This window comes from Aplidium turbinatum, chromosome 2, assembly GCF_918807975.1.
Source record: "Aplidium turbinatum chromosome 2, kaAplTurb1.1, whole genome shotgun sequence".
In the NCBI taxonomy this organism is placed as follows: domain Eukaryota; kingdom Metazoa; phylum Chordata; class Ascidiacea; order Aplousobranchia; family Polyclinidae; genus Aplidium; species Aplidium turbinatum.
The window spans coordinates 4,964,936-4,982,145 of record NC_137473.1 but is presented as its reverse complement, the minus strand read 5'-3'; the positions used below and the strand labels follow the sequence as shown (position 1 = coordinate 4,982,145).

Below are 17,210 nucleotides of genomic sequence, written 5' to 3'. Positions count from 1 at the left end.
CACCAAACCATTGAAAATGGATCAAAATGAAATGATTCCTGTGAAGCGTGAAGTTCCTGAAGTGAGTGAAGCCTAAGAAATTAACAACCAAGACCATTTGATGTCTTATTTCAATTGCGCTTCGGATTCCAAAAAATCTGATACAACTATGCATCATAAAGAAGAACCTGGTGCTAATATTAGTTTGTGTTCCAAGGATATTGAACCGAATTGTTTGCAAGGAACAAGTAATGAACACTAGCTTGATATTCCAGAAGATTTTATTGGAGAATCTTGCCACAAAAAGCCGTATAAATGTGATGAATGTGGGAAATCATTTACATATTCGAGTACTTTAAAAAGTCATTTGTTAATTCACTCTGGTGAAAGACCATATAAATGTGATCAATGTGGAAAATCATTTGCACAATTAAGTCATTTGAAACTTCATCTCGTAATTCATTCTGGTGAAAGACCATATAAATGTGGTGAATGTGGAAAATCATTTGCACGATTGGGTAGCCTAATTTAAAAACTCATATGGTAATTCACTCTGGTGAAAGACCATATAAATGTGATTTATGTGGAAGATCATTTGCACAATCCAGCAACTTGAAAATTCATCTCGTAATTCACTCTGGTGAAAAATCATATAAATGTGATGAATGTGGAAAATCATTTGCATATTCAAGTAGTTTAAGAAATCATATGGTAATTCACTCTGGTGAAAGACCGCATGAATGTGAGGAATGTGGAAAATCATTTGCACAATTACGTCATTTGAAACTTCATCTCGTAATTCATTCTGGTGAAAAAAAGTTTAAATGTGAGGAATGTGGAAAATCATTTGTACGACCGAGTACTTTGAAAAGTCATCTCGTAATTCATTCTGGTGAAAAACCATATAAATGTGATGAATGTGGAAAATCATTTGCACATTCAAGTAGTTTAAAAACTCATATGTTAATTCACTCTGGTGAAAGACCGTATAAATGTGATTTATGTGGAAAATCATTTGCACAATCCAGGAACTTGAAAAGTCATATCGTAATTCACTCTGGTGAAAAACCATATAAATGTGATGAATGTGGAAAATCATTTGCACATTCAAGTAGTTTAAGAAATCATATGGTAATTCACTCTGGTGAAAGACCGCATGAATGTGAGGAATGTGGAAAATCATTTGCACAATTACGTCATTTGAAACTTCATTTTGTAATTCATTCTGGTGAAAAAAAGTTTAAATGTGAGGAATGTGGAAAATCATTTGCACAATCGTGTACTTTAAAAAGTCATTTGTTAATTCACTCTGGTGAAAAACCATATAAATGTGAGGAATGTGGAAAATCATTTGCACAATTGTATAAGTTGAAACGTCATCTCGTGATTCACTCTGGTGTAAAGCCATATGAATGTGGAAAATCATTTGCGCAATTGAGCAATTTCAAACTTCATCTGCTAACTCACTCTGGTGAAAGACCACATAAATGTGATGAATGTGGAAAATCATTTGCACAATTGTATAAGTTGAAACGTCATCTCGTGATTCACTCTGGTGAAAAACCATATAAATGTGAGGAACGTGGAAAATCATTTTTACGACCGAGTACTTTGAAATGTCATCGCTTAATTCATTATGGTGAAAAACCGTATAAATGTGATGAATGTGGAAAATCATTTGTACGACCGAGTGCTTTAGAAAGTCATTTGTTAATTCACTCTGATGAAAGACCATATAAATGTGATGAATGTGGAAAATCATTTGCACAATCGAGTACTTTAAAAAGTCATTTGTTAATTCACTTTGGCGAAAGACCACATAAATGTGATGAATGTGGAAAATCATTTGCACAATCGAGTACTTTAAAAAGTCATTTGTTAATTCACTTTGGCGAAAGACCACATAAATGTGATGAATGTGGAAAATCATTTGCACAATCGAGTACTTTAAAAAGTCATTTGTTAATTCACTCTGGTGAAAGACCGTATAAATGTGATGAATGTGGAAAATCATTTGCACAATCGAGTACTTTAAAAAATCATTTGTTAATTCACTCTGGTGAAAGACCGTATAAATGTGATGAATGTGGAAAATCATTTGCACAATCGAGTACTTTAAAAAGTCATTTGTTGATTCACTCTGGTGAAAGACTGTATAAATGTGATGAATGAGGAAAATCATTTGCACAATTGAGTAATTTGAGAACTCATTTCATTATTCACTCTGGTGAAAGACCTGAAGACTGAAGTCGATCACTGATCAACGTGTTACTGGGGTCCTATATTTGCCTAAAATGTTTTTTGTTTTAAATTTTTTCAAGTTTCAAGTTCTAAGTTTTTTATTTAGTTGTTTTTGTAGGCCATGTCATAAGGCAGTGCTTCTCAACAGCTGGGTTGCGACACAAAACTGTGTCGCCGCTTCATTTGGCTGTGTTACTGTAAGATGTGATGATCAAAGATAATGTCTCCTGAACAAAGTTGTAACTGCCTACCACTAATTTAGTTTTTTGTAATTTCCGCTATTCACATTATTCTGCAGGTTTCACTGGATGATTTTGCCACATGCATTTTGCGGTGAAGTGTAGGGGAGATGTGGGACCTATCGGACAAAATTGACCTAACTCTTTTTATTTCTAATTTTAAAAGTGGTGTTGAATGTTCTTATGTGTTTTTGTTCACTCACATTTATAACGAACTCATACTAACTCATAGACAACGGTTCCCAATAATAACAATAATTTTATTTACATATGAAAAAGAAGACTCAAATGTCCAAAGGGTCACAGGGTGGGGAACTTCCGCACATAAAAAAACTGAAGTAAATAATCATGAAATAATATTTTTACAGCGTTAAAAATTGCCGATGTTACAAAACTGTGACGATTGGCTATATAAAAGTCGTCTTCAGAACACGATTTTATTAACAACCCATGCAAAGCCAGATCAGGCCCAAACCTAAAAACTTCACGTAGGTAGTTAGGCTTAAAAATAAACTACCTACGTGAAGTTTTTAGTTAGGCGCCGGTCAAATAGACGCCACAGTGTGCGCGCCTATTTGACCGGCGCCTAACTGTCTGCACCTAAAAAACTTGCTCCCTTAATTCACTCTGGTGAAAGACCACATAGATGTGAGGAATGTGGAAAATCATTTGCACAATTGAGTAATTTAAAAACTCATTTGTTAATTCACTCTGGTGAAAAACCATATAAATGTGAGGAATGTGGAAAATCATTTGCACAGTTGAGTAATTTGAGAACTCATTTCATTATTCACTCTGGTGAAAGACCTGAATTAACGGAATGGCCCGTTTCGGCTAGTCCGATTCGGCTAGTCCGATTCGGCTAGTCCGATTCGGCTATTACCCTATTTGGCTACAGTCTTTATCGGTTAGTTCCCTATTCGGCAATTTTTTGAAAATCCAATGATAATCCTTCTGTAACCCTTTGCATTCTGACAAAAAAAAACAAATTGAAATGAAATTTAGCGAAAATGTTTAAACTATTAAATTGAACTGTTTGCTCACATAAAAGAATGTTGTAATATCGTTTCTTTTATAGATGAAATCAATCATTTTATTTTTCGTCATTAACGCGTCCGGGACGAAAAAGATACTAACTACAAAAATCGATATACAGCAGTGATGATCGGTGAGGGAAAGCAAGGAAAGCAGTGCTTACCTTAGCGAAAACTATGCAAAATATAATGACTGAATTCTAGGTTTAACTTCTCATTTTTTTTATCACGTCTATTTTAACTTGAAAATTACTGTATTCGTGACTAGAATTACTCGTAACGCTTGTGAGTAGTCTAAGTCCTCACCAAACCGCATGTCTTGCCTATAAATGCCAATTAACGCAAATGCTTCTGTCAGAAACAATCACTGAGGCTCCAGGTAAGCAACTATCAAACTTGCTTTCCCAGATTCAAAAATGTCAAAAAACGCCTTTGTTTTATCCAATCATCACTCGTTTTGCCAAACGTCACCAGCTGCTTAGCCAATCAGATGTGTTATGGTTAGGTTAGTTGTGCTTTCCCAGTGACGTCAATGCGAACATTCGCTAGAGCGGATAGACTAATTCGTCAGAAGTTCTCTCGTCACGGTGCAGAGCACAGCATCATAATGCCGAAATAATTGTTGCTGTTTTTTGATGTCTCCTCGCCATGTACTTTAGCCTACTAGCTTTCATAGTCATGCCTTTGCCCTTTTTACAGCGTTGATATAACGTTACTTCGCAAATGAACGTTCAGGTGCGGATGCTATATTTAGTTCGTTAAGCTTCTATACGCAGGAGGCAAACTTATCCAGCTTTTTGTACAAATTGCTTGCGGTTGTAATGTTTAGGCCTAAGTGTTAGTTTTTGTTGTGTAGGTCTAACTGAATATCTGAGAATGAACATTCATGACGAATTAAATATTTAGACAACTATTATTCCGTGTCTAACACTGAATTTTGGTCCTGCAACGTTAAAATTAAGATTGTTCATGACTTCTAAACATTAAATGGATGTATGATCACGACATAGGCGAAGCACAATTTGACAGATTTTTATTTTTAATTTGTTTTAGAAATGCTCTCATAGCGCACCAAATTGGAAGTGTTTTTCAAAATTTGACCGCCACCTAATTGTCTGCACCTAAAAGACGTGCTCCCTGTAATGTGTGTGAGAAATTGTGTTCACAGATCAGGAACTTGAAAGAGCATGTGTCAATTCATTCTGGTGATGAGCAATGTAAATGTAATTTATGCAAAAAAAATGTTTTCCCGCGTTGTGTTAGAAGTTTGAAATGCCATGAGATAATTTACTCTGGTGAAAAACTGTATAAATGTGTCGTATATGAGAAATCTTTTTCACAGGTCCGGGACCTAAAAGATTAAATGGCCTTTGAAACTACTGCGCCGATAGGTCATGTTTGGTTGCTGGCTTCCACAACCCAACATTTCTACACTTCGTTGGTATTTGAAACTTCTTAATCTTCACTCGTCTTTGCTTGCAAAACCTTTTTCATTTCCCTCTCAACCTTCTCATAAACAAGGCAAAGCCTTTCACATGCCGATGAGAAGTATTGCTGATCTAAGTTTCACAAAAAGGCTAAGCGTCGACAACCTATTAAAACTCAAATCTAGTTCTACACTTACATACATCTGCAAACATGCTTTGGGGCCTTGTTTGCGTTGTTCTTACCTGAATGAATGCAAAACCACAATATTAATTAATGGATTTTTAACAGATTTTTCATTTTGGCTGTGGAGTGCAAAAATTTTGCTGCCGGAAAGAGCTGTGGTAGGCCCTGCTTGGTCGCGGGAAGAATAAAGGAGCTTAGAGTCCTGATTATGCATCAATTGTTTATTTTGTGTGGAATTAATATATGTTCTCAGTTTTGTTTTGTAAATTTTTCGTTTGTGGTGTTGGTTTTCTTGTCTAACCACCCTTAATAATAAAATTTTCCTTGTCAATTGCCTTTCTGGTATTACGAGAATGAACAGTTTTGGCTTTTTTAATATAATTAGAAAAAGTACATGGTAGTGAATTGTTTTCATATTTATGCATTAATTTTGAGTCACGTGATCTGATTGTTTGTATCAATCAGGATTACACTTTCATGAAAATTTTATGTGCTTTCACAATTATAGAATGTAACTTGTGATGTTTTTTATTTGAAAACGAGCTTCTGCTATGCTATGTCAAATTCTTTGTTTCTTTTCATTACTTATGATAAAACTTTTCATGATTTGTTTCTTTTGTTTTTGTACAGAAGTTGTTCAAAGTTTGTGACTTTTTCTAAACTTTATCTGAGCAAGTTTCACCTTGACAATATAAATTAAGTTTTGATTAGTACTGGGCAAACCATTGAAAATGGATCAAAATGAAATGATTCCTGTGAAGCTTGAAGTTCCTGAATTGAGTGAAGCCTATGAAATTAACAACCAAGACCATTTGGTGGATTATTTCAATTGCGCTTCGGATTCCAAAAAATCTGATACAACTTTGCATCATAAAGAAGAAACTGGTGCTAATATTAGTTTGTGTTCCAAGGATATTGTACCGAATTGTATGCAAAGAACAAGTAATGAACACTTGCTAGATATTCCAGAAGATTTTATTGGAGAATCTTGCGATAAAAAGCCGTACTATAAATGTGATGTATGTAGAAAAGCATTTCCACAATCAGGTTCTTTGAAAATTCATTTGCTAATTCACTCTGGCGAAAGACCACATAAATGTGATAAATGTGGAAAAGCATTTGCACAATTGTATAAGTTGAAACGTCATCTCGTAATTCTCTCTGGTGTAAAGCCATATAAATGTGATGAATGTGGGAAATCATTTACACATTTGAGTACTTTAAAAAAACATTTGTTTATTCATTCTGGTGAAAAACCATATAAATGTGAGGAATGTGGGAAATCATTTACACTTTCGAGTACTTTAAAAACTCATTTGTTTATTCATTCTGGAGAAAGACCATATAAATGTGAGGAATGTGGAAAATCATTTGCGCGATTGGCCAGTTTCAAAGATCATCTGGTAACTCACTCTGGTGAAAAACCGTATAAATGTGGTGAATGTGGAAAATCATTTGCACTATTGCGCAATTTCAATGTTCATCTGCTAACTCACTCTGGTGAAAGACCATATAAATGTGAGGAATGTGGAAAATCATTTGCACAATTACGTCATTTGACACTTCATCTCGTAATTCATTCTGGTGAAAGACCATATAAATGTGATGAATGTGGAAAATCATTTGCAAAGTTGCGTAATTTGAAACTTCATCTCGTAATTCATTCTGGTGAAAGACCATATAAATGTGATGAATGTGGAAAATCATTTTCACAATGGAGTGCTTTAAAAAGTCATAAGCTAATTCACTCCGGCAAAAGACCATATAAATGTGATGAATGTGGAAAATCATTTGCACAATCGAGTTCTTTAAAAAGACATATGTTAATTCATTCTGGTGAAAGACCATATAAATGTGAAAAATGTGGAAAATTATTTGCACATTCAAGTAGTTTAAAATATCATATGGTAATTCACTCTGGTGAAATACCGTATGAATGTGATGAATGTGGAAAATCATTTGTGTATTCACGTAGTTTAAAAAATCATATGGTAATTCACTCTGGTAAAATACCGTATAAATGTGATGAATGTGGAAAATCCTTTGCACATTCAAGTAGTTTAAAAAGTCATCTCGTAATTCACTCTGGCAAAAAACCATATAAATGTGATGAATGTGGAAAATCATTTGCACATTCAAGTAGTTTAAAACGTCATATGTTAATTCATTCTGGTGAAAGACCGTATAAATGTGATGAATGTGGAAAATCATTTGCACATTCAAGTAGTTTAAAAAGTCATAAGCTAATTCACTCTGGTGAAAGGCCGTATAAATGTGATAAATGTGGAAAATCATTTGCACAATCCAGGAACTTGAAAATTCATCTCGTAATTCACTCTTGTGAAAGACCACATAAATGTGATGAATGAGGAAAATCATTTGGACAATTGAGTGATTTGGAAACTCATTTCATTATTCACTCTGGTGAAAGATCTGAAGACTGAAGTCGATCACTGATAAACGTGTTACTGGGGTCCTGTATTTGCCTAAAATGTTTTTTGTTTTAAGTTTTATCAAGGTTCAAGTTCTAAGTTTTTTATTCAGTTGTTTTTGCTTTTGTAGGCCATGTCATAAGGCAGTGCTTCTCAACCCCTGGGTGGCGATCCAAAACTGGGTTGCCGTTTCATTTTGCTGGGTCGCTGTAAGATGTGATGATAAAAGATAATGCCTCTTGAGCAAAGTTAAAATTGCCTACCACTAATTTAGTTTTTGTAGTTTCCGCTATTCACACTACGTCGCAGGTTTCACTGGATGATTTTGCCACACACATTTTGCGGTGAAGAGTAGGGGAGATGTGGGACCTATCGGACAAAATTGACCTAACTCTTTTTATTTCTAATTTTCAAAGTGTTGTTGAATGTTCTTATGTGTTTTCGTTCACTCACATTTATAACGAACTCATACTGACCCATAGGCAGCGGTTCCCAATAATAACAATAATTTTATTTTGGTATGAAAAAGAAGACTCAAATGTCTGAAGGGTCCCCATATGTGGGGATCTTTCACACAGGGTGGGGACCTTCCGGACATAAACAAATGAAGTAAAATGTCATGACATATTATTTTTACAGCGTTAAAAATTGCCAATGTTACAAAAACTGTGACGATGGGCTATATAAAAATCATCTTCAGAACATGATTTTATTTACAACGCATACAAAGCCAGATCAGGCCCAAACCTAAAATCTTCACGTACCGTAGTCGTTTCGTAGTGGCAACTGGGGATGGTTTGGGAAGCACTTGATCTCTGTATTTTAAAATTAGTTTATTTTTCTCACTTTGTCTTTCTACTACATCATGTGATCTGTTCAACACCTTTTGATGCACTTACCTTTGACTTTCGCAGAGCCTATATCGTTGAGTTTGAGCTAGTCAGAAGTACTGTGCAGTTTTTGTTTTTTCCTGTTTATAGTTCTAATACCATTGTATTTTATTTCAGACGTAGCAAAATTGTATATATGTTATTTCTGAAGAGGATATCTTGTGACGTCGAAAACGTTTGATACTTAATTTGTTGCGTAGTTTTATGTTTATGTAAATGTAATAAATTTGAAGATGTTAAACTTGATCACGTTGCTTGGCTTCGTATGCCTATGGTTCAACAAGACAAACTCTCTACTGAAGCTCTATCATATGAAATCTATAAAGATACTAAATCAATCAAAAACGCAATTTTGAAAAATTTGGGCTTACGATAGTTCAGCTTATTAACGACGATGTGTCAATTCATTCAGGTGATGAGCAATATAAATGTAATTTATGTAAAAAAATATTTTCCTGCGTTGTGTTAAAAGTTTGAAATGCCATGAGATAATTTACTCTGGTGAAAAACTATACAAATGTGTCGTATATGAGAAATCTTTTTCACAGGTTCAGCACCTAAAAGATTAAATGGCCTTTGAAACTACTGCGCTGATAGGTCATGTTTGGTCGCCGGCTTCCACAACCCAACATTTCTACACTTTGTTGGTATTTGAAACTTCTTAATTTCCACTCGTTTTTGCTCGTGAAACCTTTTTCTTTTCCCTCTCAACCTTTTCATAAACAAGGCAAAGCCTTTCACACGCCAATGAGAAGTATTGCTGATCTAAGTTTCACAAAAAGGCTAAGCGTCGACAACCTATTAAAACTCAAATCTAGTTCTACACTTACATACATCTGCAAACATGCTTTGAGGCCTTGTTTGCGTTGTTCTTACCTGAATGAATGAATGCAAAACCACAATATTAATTAATGGATTTTTAACAGATTTTTCATTTTGGCTGTAGAGTGCAAAAATTTTGCTGCCGGAAAGAGCTGTGGTAGGCCCTGCTTGGTCGCGGGAAGAATAAAGGAGCTTAGAGTCCTGATTATGCATGAATTGTTTATTTTGTGTGGAATTAATATATGTTCTCAGTTTTGTTTTGTACGTTTTTCGTTTGTGGTGTTGGTTTTCTTGTCTAACCACCCTTAATAATAAAATTTTCCTTGTCAATTGCCTTTCTGGTATTACGAGAATGAACAGTTTTGGCTTTTTTAATATAATTAGAAAAAGTACATGGTAGTGAATTGTTTTCATATTTATGCATTAATTTTGAGTCACGTGATTTGATTGTTTGTATCAATCAGGATTACACTTTCATGAAAATTTTATGTGCTTTCACAATTATAGAATGTAACTTGTGATGTTTTTTATTTGAAAACGAGCTTCTGCTATGCTATGTCAAATTCTTTGTTTCTTTTCATTACCTATGATAAAACTTTTCATGATTTGTTTCTTTTGTTTTTGTACAGAAGTTGTTCAAAGTTTGTGACATTTTCTAAACTTTATCTGAGCAAGTTTCACCTTGACAATATAAATTAAGTTTTGATTAGTACTGGGCAAACCATTGAAAATGGATCAAAATGAAATGATTCCTGTGAAGCTTGAAGTTCCTGAATTGAGTGAAGCCTATGAAATTAACAACCAAGACCATTTGGTGGATTATTTCAATTGCGCTTCGGATTCCAAAAAATCTGATACAACTTTGCATCATAAAGAAGAAACTGGTGCTAATATTAGTTTGTGTTCCAAGGATATTGTACCGAATTGTATGCAAAGAACAAGTAATGAACACTTGCTAGATATTCCAGAAGATTTTATTAGAGAATCTTGCGATAACAAGCCGTACTATAAATGTTATGTATGTAGAAAAGCATTTCCACAATCAGGTTCTTTGAAAATTCATTTGCTAATTCACTCTGGCGAAAGACCACATAAATGTGATGAATGTGGAAAATCATTTGCACAATCGAGTACTTTAAAAAGGCATTTGTTAATTCACTCTGGTGAAAGACCATATAAATGTGATGAATGTGGAAAATCATTTTCACAATGGAGTGCTTTAAAAAGTCATAAGCTAATTCACTCCGGCGAAAGACAATATAAATGTGATGAATGTGGAAAATCATTTGCACAATCGAGTTCTTTAAAAAGGCATATGTTAATTCATTCTGGTGAAAAACAGTATAAATGTGATAAATGTGGAAAACTATTTGCACATTCAAGTAGTTTAAAAGATCATATGGTAATTCACTCTGGTGAAGGACCGTATAAATGTGATGAATGTGGAAAATCATTTGCATATTCACGTAGTTTAAAAAATCATATGGTAATTCACTCTGGTGAAAGTCCGTATAAATGTGATGAATGTGGAAAATCATTTTCATATTTGTGTTATTTAAAAAGTCATATGTTAATTCACTCTGGTGAAAGACCATATAAATGTGATGAATGTGGAAAATCATTTGCACACTCGAGTTCTTTAAAAAGGCATATGTTAATTCATTCTGGTGAAAAACAGTATAAATGTGATAAATGTGGAAAACTATTTGCACATTCAAGTAGTTTAAAAGATCATATGGTAATTCACTCTGGTGAAAGACCGTATAAATGTGATGAATGTGGAAAATCATTTGCATATTCACGTAGTTTAAAAAATCATATGGTAATTCACTCTGGTGAAAGACCGTATAAATGTGATGAATGTGGAAAATCATTTTTATATTCGTGTTATTTAAAAACTCATATGTTAATTCACTCTGGTGAAAGACCGTATAAATGTGATGAATGTGGAAAATCATTTTCATATTCGAGGAGTTTAAAAACTCATCTGCGAACTCACTCTGGTGAAAGACCATATAAATGTGATGAATGTGGAAAATCATTTGCACATTCAAGTAGTTTAAAAAATCATATGTTAATTCACTCTGGTGAAAGACCGTATAAATGTGATGAATGTGGAAAATCATTTGCACAATCCAGGAACTTGAAAATTCATCTCGTAATTCACTCTGGTGAAAGACCACATAAATGTGATGAATGAGGAAAATCATTTGGACAATTCAGTGATTTGGGAACTCATTTCATTATTCACTCTGGTGAAAGACCTGAAGACTGAAGTCGATCACTGATAAACGTGTTACTGGGATCCTGTATTTGCCTAAAATGTTTTTTGTTTCAAGTTTTTTCAAGTTCTGTTCTAAGTTTTTTATTCAGTTGTTTTTGTGTTCGTAGGCCATGTCATAAGGCAGTGCTTCTCAACCCCTGGGTCGTGACCCAAAACTGGGTCGCCGCTTCATTTGGCTTGGTTGCTGTAAGATGTGATGATAAAAGATGATGTCTCTTGAGCAAAGTTAAAACTGCCTACCACTAATTTAGTTTTCGTAATTTCTGCTATTCACACTATGCTGCAGGTTTCACTCGATGATTTTGCCACACGCATTTTGTGGAGACGTGTACACAACAGTACACACTAGACTAGGGAATTGTAACAATTAGTTGTTTCAAAAACCACACCAAACAAATACAATTAATTGCTGAAATTGGACAATTAATTGTTTTAAACTTTATCAAATAAAAAATTAATGCATTTCCCACATCCTCTTCAAAGAAAGAAAAATGTGCGCAAGGAGGTGAAGGAATTTTGATAAACAAGAAGCATAGCTTGGCAGAAATGTTTGCTAATCAAAAGTGGCTTTTTTGTGGCGTATCTTTCTGATATAGTTTCGCAGCTGAACATCTTGAATAAATCTTTGCAAGGACCAAACATAATGTTGGTCGATGTATATATCTGAAAAACTGATTGCTTTTACAGAAAAGCTGAATTTGTGGAAGAAGATCGTGTCCTAGAAAACAGCATCATTTACTGTTTTGAATCAGTTACTGGAAGATACAGAGTTTGGCTTTGACGATGTTCAGCTTGTCATAGAAAGGCATTTGGGTTCATTGATACGATAATTTGATTTGATTATCCCTAAAAATGCAAAGGATTTGTAATGGGTGCGCAATCCATTTGCTATTGATGTACAGTAGATACCCTACAGGAAAACTACCTAAGCATTTTTGAGTTTCAAGAGGAGTTTTTTGACATTCATTGCGACAGTGTATTGATGAACTGTTTTAGGAAAGAAACCATTGGTCAATTTTGGACAAAAGTCACGAATGAAAAAACTGTTGTTGGCACGCATGCAGTAGAAGCTCTCCAGCCATTTGTTACTACCTGCGGCTGTGTGAGAGCGGGTGTTCTGAGCTTACCTACATCAAAAACAAAGGAGAGAAATTGTCTTCAGCCTGAAGATGAAATGACATTGACACTGAGCAAGTTAGCTCCAAATTTTGACAAAGTTGTTGAAACAATGCAAAGTCAAAGCTCACATTCATTAAATTCGACATTTCGTTATTATGTTTAATCGTGTTATATATGAGTGTGGCTCATTTTTTCATGCTTACAAAACGTTGTGCGAAACGTAGTTTTGGAATGAGGGTCGCCAAATGTTCCCTATTAATTTAACCTTAATATTTGGGACTTTAGGTCGCCACAAAAAAAGGTTGAGAAGCACTGTCATAAGGTAGTTTACTGTGGTGATAAATGCTGTGTTTATGATGAATATAAAATCATTTTTACCACTTAGTTCTTTTAATCACCATCAGTTAGTTCACATTCCATTCCAACACGCGCAGGCGCACATGCTCATTGTCCTGTAAGTGCGGTGCGGAGAAACAAACTGCTGACCATGTCGTTCTTGAATGTCTCATTTACAAGACACCCAATGGAATGCATGGTGTAGCACTGTAGCAACACTGGACATATACTCACATGGCTTTTCATCACCTGGCCTGCAACAAACAATCCTGTCTCATACGAAAGAAGCTAATTCACACTCGTATTAAATGATGATGTATAGCCTATGCTAAAATTTGTTTTTACTCATTTGTAATTGGGAATGCCATGAGCAACTCACTTGTTAATGTGTGAAGGTGTTTAAATTGTCATTGCATGAAAATTCATAAAATAGTTCACACTTGTGAAATACCATATTGAATGTGATGACTGTAACACATTTTCATTAGCCTAGGCGTAATCTTTTTTTATTTAAAGATAGTAGGGTGAGGGTTGTTCAAAATGATCGACTTTTAAAATATTTGCGGGCAACCCTCTCAAAACCTTCCAAATTGCTGAAAAAAAAGTAGCTACTTTAACAAGGAAAAATTCTGCCGCTGCAATTGACTAGAATGCACCGCCAACCAATCATAAGCTACGTTTTCTATGACGTGAAAAAAAGCAAAAAGAAGATGATACAAAGCAAAATAACATGTTCTGATTGGTTGGCGGTTGCATTGCAGTCATTCGCAGTGGTAGAATTTCTACTTGTTAAAGTGGCTACCGAAAAAAAACACCTTGTGTAAAATATGTTTAAAAAGTATTAATGTTTAGGGGTGGCTCAAGACCCCCAAAATTTTGACTTTTTTTAAAGAAAACTAAAGATCTCAAATCGCCGTACATTGAAAAAATATTGATGCAAACATATATGTGTTGGGGTTCATTTCTAGCAGCATAGTGAGTACCGTCGTTTGGTGCAGAACAGTTTAAAATATGTTATTTTTAATATTCGACTTTTCAAAATTGATCAGAATTTTTGGCAAGTTTGTTATTTTCAAACACAGCTCTGCCAGTACGTTCTGATTTGCCGCAGTTGTACAGGACCACAGGTACAAGAGTTGTAACTGAATGAACGAAATGCTCAGAATGCAACAGCAGTTCGGAGCATGACATTAGGAACGTGATCTCAGTTTTAACAGTGAGGTAAGGGGCAGTAGGCTATTAGTGGGCTAGTCATTACCACTATTTTTATTTCCAGACGTTTAAGCAAAACCGTTTATTTTCAGTGCATTTCCCTAAAACGTAGAATCGTTTAGCAATAAAAATGCTAAAGTTTACTACTGTATAAGCTACTGCCTTTTATATTTCTGTTGAAATTAACTGTGCTTTCCTAGTAGGCCTAGTAGTAGCCTACTTATAGTAATAGTCCTGTAGAATTTTCGGTCAGCCTAGAAAAAATTCTTATAAAGACGAATTATATATCGTTGGAAAGATAATTTTATCAGCTTTTGAATGATGGGTTTTGTCATTTTTTTTACCTTGGGGAAAAAAAGTTACGGTCAAAAACGTGCCGGGGGGGTAAAACACTAATTTGCTCAATATTATAACACAATTATATACTAAAATATGTTACCTTTGTAACAGAATACAACACCATAAATTGGAATATTACTATCAACAAAGCAAACTAACAATCGAAAAGCAAAAATATAAAACATAACCTAATTAGGAGGTATTTATCACACGTCTAAGGGAGTAAAAGTTGACCGAGACGGAGATAACAGGATAGATTTCACCGAAATAAAAGGTTTTTCTTTTATAAGCAAGGATATGTAAGCAACACATAAAAGCTATCTAGGACGTAGTGAAGAGTGCCAGAAGTCCTGGAGTGCCAAAAAGCCCGGTCTTGCTAGGGTTAAACCAGCTGTGAAGATGTAAAAACGACATTTACAGTTTTAAGTTCTAATAAAATGTAAACACATTTCAATCAAAGTGATGCAAACGCATCCATAAAATTTATCTCTTCTCCCAATTCGTCATCAAACACGACTGTAATATTTGTGCATGTCTGATGATAGGCTATACTCTGAGGCCGTGGTGGTATGCAGCTCGTGGTGATTGTGGAAGGAGAGCCGGATTAATGTGAGAACGATTAGACATGACCATTTCCTCGTTCCTCTGTTTAGTGATTTGTGGTAAAGTATATGTAGACAAGTTTAAAAGTTCGAAGAACCATATCCAAGCCCTGCCAACTTGGTATTGAGACATGTCGTCTTCGTAGAAAACATCGGCAACATTTCGCAAACTTGCTTGATTTCAACTTCTCAAATAGACATCTTGCCGAATTTATGAACTGCTGAAGTTGTATAACAGCCACTCCAAAACAAGAACATCTACCTTGGCAATAACATCTCTAACTCTGTAGCACTGTCTTTGCTGGTAGTTTTTCCCTCTTGTAATGTTTGGCAAGAAGATATTAGAATAGTCACGGATGCACGAGATAAGAAAAGGACATCAGTATCGTCGAAGTAGCCTACATAGTTACAGGTGTCCTACCTACCGAATCAAAGCAACTTGAACGATTGTTGTATCTGCAACACTGGGGCACAAATGAACTTTAAAACCATTCAACTCCAGTTGTTTCGTTAAAGCCACCACAAATCTTTGTTTGTATATAGTTTGAAAAAAAGATGTTCCTTTCAGTTTGGCAAGAATTTTGATCATTCAATTCAACAGTTTGAGACGTCGTACCAGAGCGTTTTTGATGGGTGGAATCTCTGGTTGACACCGTGTCGTTCTTTGCTTGATGATGTGCCTATTAAGCCCGCTTTCCGACAAAAGCAGCGTCTGTCACATGATCCCTTGCAGCTACATCGAAAGATTTTCAAGACATCTTCTGGTGCAGTAGCTACATCCGTCATGACTGGAGAAAACATGTCATCTTTCTTCTGCCAACCCCATGACAATGGTTTCAAATCTGAGTTGCTTAAAGTTCTCTAAACTTTCAGCTGGTGATATACTCTGAGGCTGTGATAGTATGCGGCTCGTGGTGATGGTGGAAAAAGAGCCGGATCAACAGGTGAACGATTAGACATGACCATTTCCTTGTACTTCTGTGGTCGTTTCCCATGTGAGTCCACCCCGATAGCTTAATTGGTTAGCCCGTGACTTCGTGAACGAAGAAGCTTCATCAAGCTGCGCTGGTTCGACTCTCGGTGTGTGCGCTTGAGCAACGCATTCTAAGGACTGCTTTCCATTCAGCAGGACCTAATGGATGGAATAATTTCCCGGCAATAACACTTTAACAATCGGAAACTTCACTCTGTCAATCTCGGTAACTGGCCCTGCATCAAAAGCCTCTACAAGTATGCGAAACTATCAGGAATAACCTGTCAAGGCTTTGTCAGTCCGAGGATAAAGATTCAAAACCAACCCTGTAACCATCAAAAACAATAACGTTGGCGCGCAAGTGCTGAAAAAAGCTGATGTACTTTTTGAAGAACTCATGGAACTTCTCATTCTTCTTTCAGTCACAACACCACAACAAGGCACCACCATCAATAATTTTAATGGAGTCAGGTTCTTTTGTCGTTTCAACTTTGTGCAAGATGTATGACTTCAGTTTTGATTTTTGCGCACTTCGTAAAATTCCATCTTTGAACAGTGACATTGGGTACGGTGATAACTCGTAAAAGAAGTATCGGTAGTCTGCAATGTCGTTTTCTGGCTTTCTCTCTATGACAAAAACCAATCTCAAAAAGTGTGTTAATGGATCAATGGTGATAGTATCATGATCAATTTTTAGACTGGCATAAAGGCTCTGTCTGTATAGCATTTATTTGCTTATCTTCTTGAAAGAACAATTAGTAAAGGTTTTATCATCAAGTTCAATTTGGATAAACGCCCCTATCTCCTCAAATCGGTCACTGGTCACACTGTTGTTGTTATTAATCAACCCTGAGTCTAGAGCCATAAGCTGAACTCAAACGGATTATGTGAACGAAACCATAGGTTTGTACTTTTTTTTAATTATTATTATCACGTTTGGTTCTTCCAGCAAATGCCTCTTTGTGTTTATCATCAGAATTTGACAATGATGAGACTGTACTGAGTGCATCTGTCACTTCTGCACACTTGTGCATGGTTTTATTCCACACCCTTAATACATTATGCATGGTTTTATTCCACACCCTTAATACGTTATC

At 35.4% G+C, this 17,210-nt stretch overlaps 1 protein-coding gene across 1 annotated transcript; it reads left to right on the top strand.

The window, feature by feature from the left end:
- Positions 1-519: 519 nt before the first annotated feature.
- LOC145786231 (uncharacterized) lies at positions 520-13,910 on the top strand. Its single transcript, XM_082597877.1, has 8 exons — positions 520-1,303; positions 1,463-2,132; positions 3,097-3,292; positions 4,662-4,716; positions 5,816-6,530; positions 6,780-7,401; positions 8,306-8,315; positions 10,295-13,910. The coding sequence occupies exons 1-8, from the start codon at positions 520-522 to the stop codon at positions 11,446-11,448; spliced, it is 4,206 nt and encodes a 1,401-aa protein (XP_082454003.1). The 3' UTR covers positions 11,449-13,910.
- Positions 13,911-17,210: the final 3,300 nt, after the last annotated feature.

Excerpts from the sequence above, each read along its gene's own strand:
- LOC145786231 (XM_082597877.1), top strand. The coding sequence starts at position 520 with ATGGTAATTCACTCTGGTGAAAGACCATATAAATGTGATTTATGTGGA. Across the intron at positions 2,133-3,096 it reads ATTCACTCTGGTGAAAGACT|ACCACATAGATGTGAGGAAT; the intron begins GTATAAATGTGA and ends CTCTGGTGAAAG. Across the intron at positions 4,717-5,815 it reads TGGTGATGAGCAATGTAAAT|TACTGGGCAAACCATTGAAA; the intron begins GTAATTTATGCA and ends AGTTTTGATTAG.